The sequence below is a fragment of the Stegostoma tigrinum genome, chromosome 28 (assembly GCF_030684315.1).
Source record: "Stegostoma tigrinum isolate sSteTig4 chromosome 28, sSteTig4.hap1, whole genome shotgun sequence".
Lineage (NCBI taxonomy): Eukaryota > Metazoa > Chordata > Chondrichthyes > Orectolobiformes > Stegostomatidae > Stegostoma > Stegostoma tigrinum.
In genome coordinates, this window is record NC_081381.1 from 33,457,444 (window position 1) to 33,470,629 (window position 13,186).

The 13,186-nt window shown below is 49.8% G+C and overlaps 1 protein-coding gene across 6 annotated transcripts in view; it reads right to left on the reverse strand.

The window, feature by feature from the left end:
• The window catches only part of LOC125466570 (kazrin-like), a 607,575-nt gene that overhangs the window by 167,721 nt on the left and 426,668 nt on the right, over positions 1–13,186 (reverse strand). For all 6 annotated transcript variants that reach the window (XM_048561207.2, XM_048561206.2, XM_048561210.2 and 3 more), the window contains one exon: positions 9,292–9,428. In XM_048561207.2, the coding sequence (XP_048417164.1) occupies positions 9,292–9,428 (137 nt within the window). The remainder of the gene's footprint in view (positions 1–9,291; positions 9,429–13,186) is intronic.

Consider the following 13,186-nt stretch of genomic DNA (forward strand, 5'->3'; position numbering starts at 1 on the left):
GATACGTGGCGGGTATAGAGATATGTGGTGGGTATAGAGATACGGGGCGGGTATAGGGATACGTGGCGGGTATAGTGATACGTGGTGGGTATAGGGATACGTGGTGGGTATAGAGATACGTGGTGGGTATAGAGATACGTGGTGGGTATAGAGATACGTGGCGGGTATGTAAGTTCATGGTGGGTATAGAGATACGTGGTGGGTATAGAGATACGTGGCGGGTATAGTGATACGTGGCGGGTATAGAGATACGTGGTGGGTATAGTGATATGTGGCGGGTATAGTGATACGTGGCGGGTATAGAGATACGGGGCGGGTATTGTGATACGTGGCGGGTATAGAGATACGGGGCGGGTACAGAGATACGTGGCGGGTATAGTGATACGTGGCGGGTATAGGGATACGTGGCGGGTATAGGGATATGTGGCGGGTATAGAGATACGTGGCAGGTATAGAGATACGTGGTGGGTATAGAGATACGTGGCGGGTATAGAGATACGTGGGGGGTATAGAGATACGTGGCGGGTATAGAGATACGTGGTGGGTATGTAAGTTCATGGTGGGTATAGAGATACGTGGTGGGTATAGAGATACGTGGCGGGTATAGTGATAAGTGGCGGGTATAGTGATAAGTGGCGGGTATAGTGATACATGGCGGGTATAGTGATACGTGGCGGGTATAGAGGTACATGGTGGGTATAGTGATACGGGGCGGGTATAGGGATACGTGGCGGGTATAGTGATACGTGGCGGGTATAGAGATACATGGCGGGTATAGAGATACGGGGCGGGTATAGAGATACGGGGCGGGTATAGAGATACGTGGTGGGTATTGTGATACGTGGTGGATATAGAGATACGTGGTGGGTATAGGGATACGTGGCGGGTATAGAGATATGTGGTGGGTATAGAGATACGTGGTGGGTATAGAGATACGTGGCGGGTATCGTGATACGTGGCGGGTATAGAGATATGTGGTGGGTATAGAGATACGGGGCGGGTATAGGGATACGTGGCGGGTATAGTGATACGTGGTGGGTATAGGGATACGTGGTGGGTATAGTGATACGTGGCGGGTATAGGGATACATGGTGGGTATAGAGATACGTGGCGGGTATAGGGATATGTGGTGGGTATAGAGATACGTGGTGGGTATAGAGATACGTGGTGGGTATAGTGATACGTGGTGGGTATAGAGATACGGGGGGGTATAGAGATACGGGGCGGGTATAGAGATACGGGGCGGGGAGAATGATACGTGGTGGATATAGAGATACGTGGTGGGTATAGAGATACGTGGCGGGTATAGTGATACGTGGTGGGAATAGAGGTACATGGTGGGTATAGTGATACGGGGCGGGTATAGAGATAAGCGGCGGGTATAGAGATACGTGGCGGGTATAGTGATACGTGGCGGGAATAGAGGTACATGGTGGGTATAGTGATACGGGGTGGGTATAGAGATACGTGGTGGGTATAGTGATACGTGGTGGATATAGAGATACGTGGTGGATATAGAGATACGTGGCGGGTATAGGGATACATGGCGGGTATAGGGATACGTGGCGGGTATGCAGGTTCATGGCGGGTGTAGAGATACGTGGCGGGTATAGAGATACGTGGCGGGTATAGGGATACGTGGCGGGTATAGAGGTACGTGGTGGGTATAGAGATACGGGGCGGGTATAGAGATACGGGGCGGGTATAGGGATACGTGGCGGGTATAGAGATGCGGGGCGGGTATAGAGATACGTGGCGGGTGTAGAGATACGGGGCGGGTATAGAGATACGTGGCGGGTATAGAGATATGGGGCGGGTATAGAGATACGGGGCGGGTATCGTGATACGTGGCGGGTATAGTGATACGTGGCGGGTATAGAGATACGTGGCGGGTATAGTGATACTGGGCGGGTATAGAGATACGTGGCGGGTATAGTGATACGTGGCGGGTATAGAGATAAGTGGTGGGTATAGAGATACGGGGCGGGTATAGAGATACGTGGTGGGTATAGTGATACGGGGCGGGTATAGAGATACGTGGCGGGTATAGTGATACGGGGCGGGTATAGGGATACGTGGCGGGTATAGGGATATGTGGCGGGTATAGAGATACGTGGCGGGTATAGAGATACGTGGTGGGTATAGAGATACGTGGCGGGTATAGTGATACGTGGTGGGTATAGAGATACGTGGTGGGTATAGAGATACGTGGCGGGTATGTAAGTTCATTGTGGGTATAGAGATACGTGGTGGGTATAGAGATACGTGGCGGGTATAGTGATACGTGGCGGGTATAGAGATACGTGGTGGGTATAGTGATATGTGGCGGGTATAGTGATACGTGGCGGGTATAGAGATACGGAGCGGGTATAGTGATACGTGGCGGGTATAGAGATACGGGGCGGGTATAGAGATACGTGGCAGGTATAGTGATACGTGGCGGGTATAGGGATAGGTGGCGGGTATAGGGATACGTGGCGGGTATAGAGATACGTGGCGGGTATAGAGATACGTGGCGGGTATAGTGATACGTGGTGGGTATAGAGATACGTGGCGGGTATAGAGATACGTGGCAGGTATAGAGATACGTGGTGGGTATGTAAGTTCATGGTGGGTATAGAGATACGTGGTGGGTATAGAGATACGTGGCGGGTATAGTGATACGTGGTGGGTATGTAAGTTCATGGTGGGTATAGTGATACGTGGCGGGTATAGAGGTACATGGTGGGTATAGTGATACGGGGCGGGTATAGGGATACGTGGCGGGTATAGTGATACGTGGCAGGTATAGAGATACATGGCGGGTATAGTGATACGGGGCGGGTATTGGGATACTTGGCGGGTATAGTGATACGTGGCGGGTATAGAGATACGGGGCGGGTATAGAGATACGTGGTGGGTATTGTGATACGTGGCGGGTATAGAGATACGTGGGGGGTATAGAGATACGTGGCGGGTATAGAGATACGTGGTGGGTATGTAAGTTCATGGTGGGTATAGAGATACGTGGTGGGTATAGAGATACGTGGCGGGTATAGAGATACGTGGGGGGTATAGAGATACGTGGCGGGTATAGAGATACGTGGTGGGTATGTAAGTTCATGGTGGGTATAGAGATACGTGGTGGGTATAGAGATACGTGGCGGGTATAGTGATAAGTGGCGGGTATAGTGATAAGTGGCGGGTATAGTGATACATGGCGGGTATAGTGATACGTGGCGGGTATAGAGGTACATGGTGGGTATAGTGATACGGGGCGGGTATAGGGATAAGTGGCGGGTATAGTGATACGTGGGGGGTATAGAGATACATGGCGGGTATAGAGATACGGGGCGGGTATAGAGATACGGGGCGGGTATAGAGATACGGGGCGGGTATAGAGATACGTGGTGGGTATTGTGATACGTGGTGGATATAGAGATACGTGGTGGGTATAGGGATACGTGGCGGGTATAGAGATATGTGGTGGGTATAGAGATACGTGGTGGGTATAGAGATACGTGGCGGGTATAGTGATACGTGGCGGGTATAGAGATATGTGGTGGGTATAGAGATACGGGGCGGGTATAGGGATACGTGGCGGGTATAGTGATACGTGGTGGGTATAGGGATACGTGGTGGATATAGAGATACGTGGTGGGTATAGGGATACGTGGCGGGTATAGAGATATGTGGTGGGTATAGAGATACGTGGTGGGTATAGAGATACGTGGCGGGTATAGTGATACGTGGCGGGTATAGAGATATGTGGTGGGTATAGAGATACGGGGCGGGTATAGGGATACGTGGCGGGTATAGTGATACGTGGTGGGTATAGGGATACGTGGTGGGTATAGTGATACGTGGCGGGTATAGGGATACATGGTGGGTATAGAGATACGTGGCGGGTATAGGGATATGTGGTGGGTATAGAGATACGTGGTGGGTATAGAGATACGTGGTGGGTATAGTGATACGTGGTGGGTATAGAGATACGGGGCGGGTATAGAGATACGGGGCGGGTATAGAGATACGGGGCGGGGAGAGTGATACGTGGTGGATATAGAGATACGTGGTGGGTATAGAGATACGTGGCGGGTATAGTGATACGTGGTGGGAATAGAGGTACATGGTGGGTATAGTGATACGGGGCGGGTATAGAGATAAGCGGCGGGTATAGAGATACGTGGCGGGTATAGTGATACGTGGCGGGAATAGAGGTACATGGTGGGTATAGTGATACGGGGTGGGTATAGAGATACGTGGTGGGTATAGTGATACGTGGTGGATATAGAGATACGTGGTGGATATAGAGATACGTGGCGGGTATAGGGATACATGGCGGGTATAGGGATACGTGGCGGGTATGTAGGTTCATGGCGGGTGTAGAGATACGTGGCGGGTATAGAGATACGTGGCGGGTATAGGGATACGTGGCGGGTATAGAGGTACGTGGTGGGTATAGAGATACGGGGCGGGTATAGAGATACGGGGCGGGTATAGGGATACGTGGCGGGTATAGAGATGCGGGGCGGGTATAGAGATACGTGGCGGGTATAGAGATACGGGGCGGGTATAGAGATACGTGGCGGGTATAGAGATACGGGGAGGGTATAGAGATACGGGGCGGGTATCGTGATACGTGGCGGGTATAGTGATACGTGGCGGGTATAGAGATACGTGGCGGGTATAGAGATACTGGGCGGGTATCGAGATACGTGGCGGGTATAGTGATACGTGGCGGGTATAGAGATACGTGGCGGGTATAGTGATAAGTGGTGGGTATAGAGATACGGGGCGGGTATAGAGATACGTGGTGGGTATAGTGATACGGGGCGGGTATAGAGATACGTGGCGGGTATAGTGATACGGGGCGGGTATAGGGATACGTGGCGGGTATAGGGATATGTGGCGGGTATAGAGATACGTGGCGGGTATAGAGATACGTGGTGGGTATAGAGATACGTGGCGGGTATAGTGATACGTGGTGGGTATAGAGATACGTGGTGGGTATAGAGATACGTGGCGGGTATGTAAGTTCATGGTGGGTATAGAGATACGTGGTGGGTATAGAGATACGTGGCGGGTATAGTGATACGTGGCGGGTATAGAGATACGTGGTGGGTATAGTGATATGTGGCGGGTATAGTGATACGTGGCGGGTATAGAGATACGGAGCGGGTATAGTGATACGTGGCGGGTATAGAGATACGGGGCGGGTATAGAGATACGTGGCAGGTATAGTGATACGTGGCGGGTATAGGGATACGTGGCGGGTATAGGGATACGTGGCAGGTATAGAGATACATGGCGGGTATAGTGATACGGGGCGGGTATTGGGATACTTGGCGGGTATAGTGATACGTGGCGGGTATAGAGATACGGGGCGGGTATAGAGATACGTGGTGGGTATTGTGATACGTGGCGGGTATAGAGATACGTGGGGGGTATAGAGATACGTGGCGGGTATAGAGATACGTGGTGGGTATGTAAGTTCATGGTGGGTATAGAGATACGTGGTGGGTATAGAGATACGTGGCGGGTATAGAGATACGTGGGGGGTATAGAGATACGTGGCGGGTATAGAGATACGTGGTGGGTATGTAAGTTCATGGTGGGTATAGAGATACGTGGTGGGTATAGAGATACGTGGCGGGTATAGTGATAAGTGGCGGGTATAGTGATAAGTGGCGGGTATAGTGATACATGGCGGGTATAGTGATACGTGGCGGGTATAGAGGTACATGGTGGGTATAGTGATACAGGGCGGGTATAGGGATAAGTGGCGGGTATAGTGATACGTGGGGGGTATAGAGATACATGGCGGGTATAGAGATACGGGGCGGGTATAGAGATACGGGGCGGGTATAGAGATACGGGGCGGGTATAGAGATACGTGGTGGGTATAGTGATACGTGGTGGATATAGAGATACGTGGTGGGTATAGGGATACGTGGCGGGTATAGAGATATGTGGTGGGTATAGAGATACGTGGTGGGTATAGAGATACGTGGCGGGTATAGTGATACGTGGCGGGTATAGAGATATGTGGTGGGTATAGAGATACGGGGCGGGTATAGGGATACGTGGCGGGTATAGTGATACGTGGTGGGTATAGGGATACGTGGTGGATATAGAGATACGTGGTGGGTATAGGGATACGTGGCGGGTATAGAGATATGTGGTGGGTATAGAGATACGTGGTGGGTATAGAGATACGTGGCGGGTATAGTGATACGTGGCGGGTATAGAGATATGTGGTGGGTATAGAGATACGGGGCGGGTATAGGGATACGTGGCGGGTATAGTGATACGTGGTGGGTATAGGGATACGTGGTGGGTATAGTGATACGTGGCGGGTATAGGGATACATGGTGGGTATAGAGATACGTGGCGGGTATAGGGATATGTGGTGGGTATAGAGATACGTGGTGGGTATAGAGATACGTGGTGGGTATAGTGATACGTGGTGGGTATAGAGATACGGGGCGGGTATAGAGATACGGGGCGGGTATAGAGATACGGGGCGGGGAGAGTGATACGTGGTGGATATAGAGATACGTGGTGGGTATAGAGATACGTGGCGGGTATAGTGATACGTGGTGGGAATAGAGGTACATGGTGGGTATAGTGATACGGGGCGGGTATAGAGATAAGCGGCGGGTATAGAGATACGTGGCGGGTATAGTGATACGTGGCGGGAATAGAGGTACATGGTGGGTATAGTGATACGGGGTGGGTATAGAGATACGTGGTGGGTATAGTGATACGTGGTGGATATAGAGATACGTGGTGGATATAGAGATACGTGGCGGGTATAGGGATACATGGCGGGTATAGGGATACGTGGCGGGTATGTAGGTTCATGGCGGGTGTAGAGATACGTGGCGGGTATAGAGATACGTGGCGGGTATAGGGATACGTGGCGGGTATAGAGGTACGTGGTGGGTATAGAGATACGGGGCGGGTATAGAGATACGGGGCGGGTATAGGGATACGTGGCGGGTATAGAGATGCGGGGCGGGTATAGAGATACGTGGCGGGTATAGAGATACGGGGCGGGTATAGAGATACGTGGCGGGTATAGAGATACGGGGCGGGTATAGAGATACGGGGCGGGTATCGTGATACGTGGCGGGTATAGTGATACGTGGCGGGTATAGAGATACGTGGCGGGTATAGAGATACTGGGCGGGTATAGAGATACGTGGCGGGTATAGTGATACATGGCGGGTATAGAGATACGTGGCGGGTATAGTGATAAGTGGTGGGTATAGAGATACGGGGCGGGTATAGAGATACGTGGTGGGTATAGTGATACGGGGCGGGTATAGAGATACGTGGCGGGTATAGTGATACGGGGCGGGTATAGGGATACGTGGCGGGTATAGGGATATGTGGCGGGTATAGAGATACGTGGCGGGTATCGTGATACGTGGTGGGTATAGAGATACGTGGTGGGTATAGAGATACGTGGCGGGTATAGAGATACGTGGCAGGTATAGAGATACGTGGTGGGTATGTAAGTTCATGGTGGGTATAGAGATACGTGGTGGGTATAGAGATACGTGGCGGGTATAGTGATACGTGGTGGGTATGTAAGTTCATGGTGGGTATAGTGATACGTGGCGGGTATAGTGATACGTGGCGGGTATAGAGGTACATGGTGGGTATAGTGATACGGGGCGGGTATAGGGATACGTGGTGGGTATAGTGATACGTGGCAGGTATAGAGATACATGGCGGGTATAGTGATACGGGGCGGGTATTGGGATACTTGGCGGGTATAGTGATACGTGGCGGGTATAGAGATACGGGGCGGGTATAGAGATACGTGGTGGGTATTGTGATACGTGGTGGATATAGAGATACGTGGTGGGTATAGAGATACGTGGCGGGTATAGGGATACGTGGCGGGTATAGGGATATGTGGCGGGTATAGAGATAAGTGGTGGGTATAGAGATACGTGGCGGGTATAGAGATACGTGGTGGGTATAGTGATACGGGGCGGGTATAGAGATACGTGGTGGGTATAGTGATACGTGGCGGGTATAGGGATACGTGGCGGGTATAGGGATATGTGGCGGGTATAGAGATACGTGGCGGGTATAGAGATACATGGTGGGTATAGAGATACGTGGCGGGTATAGTGATACGTGGTGGGTATAGAGATACGTGGTGGGTATAGAGATACGTGGTGGGTATAGAGATACGTGGCGGGTATGTAAGTTCATGGTGGGTATAGAGATACGTGGTGGGTATAGAGATACGTGGCGGGTATAGTGATACGTGGCGGGTATAGAGATACGTGGTGGGTATAGTGATATGTGGCGGGTATAGTGATACGTGGCGGGTATAGAGATACGGGGCGGGTATTGTGATACGTGGCGGGTATAGAGATACGGGGCGGGTACAGAGATACGTGGCGGGTATAGTGATACGTGGCGGGTATAGGGATACGTGGCGGGTATAGGGATATGTGGCGGGTATAGAGATACGTGGCGGGTATAGAGATACGTGGTGGGTATAGAGATACGTGGCGGGTATAGAGATACGTGGCGGGTATAGAGATACGTGGTGGGTATGTAAGTTCATGGTGGGTATAGAGATACGTGGTGGGTATAGTGATAAGTGGCGGGTATAGTGATAAGTGGCGGGTATAGGGATACGTGGCGGGTATAGGGATATGTGGCGGGTATAGTGATACGTGGCGGGTATAGTGATCTGTGGCGGGTATAGAGATACGTGGCGGGTATAGAGATACGTGGTGGGTATAGAGATACGTGGCGGGTATAGAGATATGTGGCGGGTATAGAGATACGTGGCGGGTATAGAGATACGTGGTGGGTATAGAGATATGTGGTGGGTATAGAGATACGGGGTGGGTATAGTGATACGTGGCGGGTATAGAGATACGTGGTGGGTATAGAGATATGTGGTGGGTATAGAGATATGTGATGGGTATAGAGATACGTGGTGGGTATAGAGATATGTGGTGGGTATGTAATTTCATGGTGGGTATAGTGATACGGGGCGGGTATAGTGATATGTGGCGGGTATAGAGATACGGGGCGGGTATAGTGATACGTGGCGGGTATAGAGATACGTGGCGGGTATAGAGATACGTGGCGGGTATAGAGATACGGGGCGGGTATAGAGATACGTGGTGGGTATAGAGATACGTGGCGGGTATAGTGATACGTGGCGGGTATGTAAGTTCATGGTGGGTATAGAGATACGTGGTGGATACAAAACTCGCCTTTTCCCCTGTATCCGGTGTGTCTTCCCACATTTTTGCTCTGTATCCTTACCTTTCTGTGCTGCTCATAATTTCTGATGAAATCTCGCAGTTGTTCCTCCCGGCTCTCTAGCGTGGCGTACAGCTGCTGCATTTGGTTTACCAGGTCAGCCTTCTCTGCTTTTAAACGTTTACGGTCTGTCTTCATGGCTATTGAAGGAGAGAAAGGGGGCAGTCAGGTTTGTGCTGTGACCAACACCAATGGTAGTTATACAGGAAGGCTCAGGGCCATGCGACTGAGTGGGACCTACAAGCACGCTGTTTGTTCAGCGAGTCTTCAGTACGCGAGTACAGAGCGAAAAGAAAAACACATGGATAAGGAGCACAGAAACAGCACGGGTGTGAGGCCAGGTGGTTGAAGGAGGATGGTCAATTTGCAGTCTAGTCAATTTCTTTTTGCTGCAGTCATGTTAGTGGGGCCTGTTTTTGAAAACTGCAAGATAGTGACTGAGCTGAAACCCCTGCGTCCTCATTGAACGGGATAGTTTTAAAGCAGGAATAAAGCTCCCCACACAAGCTGTTACGATATTATTCCCATCATTATTAGTTTTCAAAATTTTTTTTCATATTCTTTCACAGGATGAGGGTGTCACTGGCCAGGCAGCATTTATTGCCAATCCCTAATTTGTACATTCTCCCTGTGTCTGCGTGGGTTTCCTCTGGGTGTTCTGGTTTCCTCCCACAGTCCAAAGATGTGCAGGCTCAGCGGATTGGCCGTGCTAAATTGCTCACAGTATTCAGGGATGTGTGCATTATAGGTGAATGGGTCTGAGTGTGATGCTTCAAGGGGCAGTGTGGACTTGTTGGGCCGAATGGTCTGTTTCCACACTCAAGGGAATCTAATATAATCCAATCTAATCTAATTGCCCTCACGGCAGTTATGAGTCAACCACATCACTGTGGGTCTGGAGTCACATGTAAGCCAGAACAGGTAAGGATGGCAGTTTCTTTCCCTAAAGGACATTAGTGAGCCAGATGGGTGTTTCCAACAATTAATATGGATTCACAGCCATCATTCGACCCTTAATTCCAGATATTTAAATTCCAACATGGTGGGATTTGAGCCCTGGTCCCTAGAACATTATCTGAGTCTCTAGATTAACAGTCCAGCAATAATACCATTAGGCCATCACCTCCCCCTAATAGGCAAAGCTGTATGAATATATCTTCAACTTACAAACAAAAGCACTGAGTACAGCAGCTCTTTGAGAGGATAGCAAACAGGATAGATAAAGGGAAACCAGACGATGCAATGTACATAGATTAACAAACACCGTTATAAAATTTAAAAGTACCACGCATAAGAATGCTTAATAAGTTAAGAGCCCATGGTCCATGGGGCAGTATATGAGCATAAACAGATGAAGGGGTAACTAATAGAAGGCAGGGAATTGAGATAAATCAGTTATTTTCAAGATGGCAACCTGAAATTAGTGGAGTGTCACAGGGATCAATGCTGGGGCTACAATTATTTATATCAATGATTTGGATGATGAAAGATATCTTAGCCAACTCTGCAGATAACTCAATAATAAGTGGGAAGCAAGTGGTGAGGATGGCACAAAGACTCTACGGAGGGACACAGATATAAAGTGACTGGGCAGAAACCTGGCAGACGGAGCACAGTGTGGAGGAAATGTGAGGTTATGTACTTTGGCAGGAAGAACAGAAGAGCTGAATATTATTTAAACGGACAAAGACTGCAGGAAGCTACAGCACAGATTTCTGAACTGAGGGACAGTAAGCATTTGTCCAGCCTGCAGAGCAGGAGCCCATTTCCCTTTTTCTGCAATGCCTCTCACCAAAGCGAGAGCACTGAAACCCACCAGAGGACCCCTTGACCACTCAGGGAAGATTCCCGGAGACGGATTATTAGAAGCTAACCCATTACCTGGGCCCGGGGAGATTTCAATAGTTACACTTTCATCAGGAAGGCACACTAACATCGGTACACCATGTCAGTGCAGCATCACTTTGAAATCAGAACCAGATTTTGGGCAATCTGTAAATTCATGTGGAAAGAATTTAACTGATACTTGACCAAAATACTTCAAAGCTGACGCTAGCACAGGTTTCCTTTTATTTTGTTTCACTTCAAGCATGTGCACATTAGATATAATTGCATTTTCCAAGCTGTCTGACAATGATCTGTGTAGGGTAAGCAGGCTTTGGTAAGTAAGCAGGTTTTTGTAGTGACTGAATACCCTGGTTGACTTTTTCTTAACACTGAACCTGACCCAGTCGGAGACCCACAGCATTGGTCACATCACCAAACTGGGTAAATGTAAAAGTTGTAAGGACAAATGGAGAATTGGGACTAGAAAGGAAATACTGACCCCTCCAACCTCGGCTATAACAACCTGCATGGACAAAGTGTTAGATTTAGAGCCATGCAAGACGGAAACAGACCCTTTAGTCCGACCAGTCTATGCCGAACATAATCCTAAACTAAACTAGTTCCACCTGCCTGCTCCTTCAAACCTCTCCTATTCATGTACTTATCCAAATGTCTTTTAAACATTGTAATGGTACCCACATCCACCACTTCCTCAGGAAGTTCATTCCACACATGAACCACCCTCTGTGTATAAGATTTGCCCCTCATGTATTTTTTAAATCTCTCTTCTCGCCTTAAAAGTATTCCCCCTAGTCTTGAAATCACCCACCCTAGGAAAAAGACAGGCACCACTAACCTTATCTATACCCCTCATGATTCTACAAACTTCTATAAAGTCATCTCTCGACCTCCTACGCTCCAGCAAAAAAAGTCCCAGCCTTTCTCTATAACCCAACCCTTCCATACTGACCAACATCCTGGTAAATCTCTTCTGAACCTTCTCCAGCTTAATAATATCCTTCCTAGCACATGCTCACAGAGGCAGGAAGAAGTGCACTGAATCAATCACTGAAGGAGAGAGGGTATAAGGGATGTATTACATGCAATGTTCTCCCTAAGCTGGGAGGACACCCCGAGGGTTTGCATTCTCAGCCTCAGGTTGACCTTGGGTTCCAGAAGTTGCTGCCACTCATGGACATTTGAGGTCTGCACCAAAGAAAACACAAACCAGCAGTAATGTTGATCACAGGAAGCCATTTGGCCCTGCTGGAACTCAACACGAGCAATTTGAAACAAATTCCCATTTCCCTGTTCTTTTCCCAAAGCTGTGTATCTTTTGGGTGGCACGGCAGTACAGGGATTAGCACTGCAGCCACACAGCACCAGGGACACAGGTTCGATTCCAGCCTCGGGTAACTGTCTGTGTGGTGTTTGCACATTCTCCCTGTCTGCGTGGGTTTCCTCTGGGTGCTCTGGTTTCCTCCCACTGTCCAAAGACGTGCAGGCTGGGTGGATTGGCCATGCTAAATTGCCCATAGTGTTCAGGGATGTGTAGGTTAGGTGGGTTATAAGGGAATGGGTCTGGGTGAGATGCTCTGAGGGTTGGTGTGGACTTGTTGGGCTGAAGGGCCTGTTTCCACTCTGTAGGGGTTCTATGACTCCTCCCTCCACCCAGCCTGGCTGAAGATCGAGAGCAGAGAGGGATGGACACGGGGGCAACGGGCAGGAATGGGAGGAAGCAAGTGAAGGAAATCCACAAGACCGGTGATTCATACAGCTCAACAAGCAAGGAAAGACTCCAGCCCGTTTCGCTGGTCTGTGTTAGCTCATTGGAGCACGAAAATTTGACCGTCTCTCCACCCACCCATCCCCACGACCCCTGATAATTACTGAGCTGGAGACAGAGAGCTGCCAGGCCAACAGCTCGACTCTCTGAGGCAACCGTTTCTCTTTTAGGCTTCATCGGGCAACACAGAACAATAACCAGGCCTGTCTCAAGGTCTCTGCTGCTCAGCACAGTGCAGCTCCACAATGACAAGGGGCTCCCTGTGGGTCGCCAGCAATCCCCAGT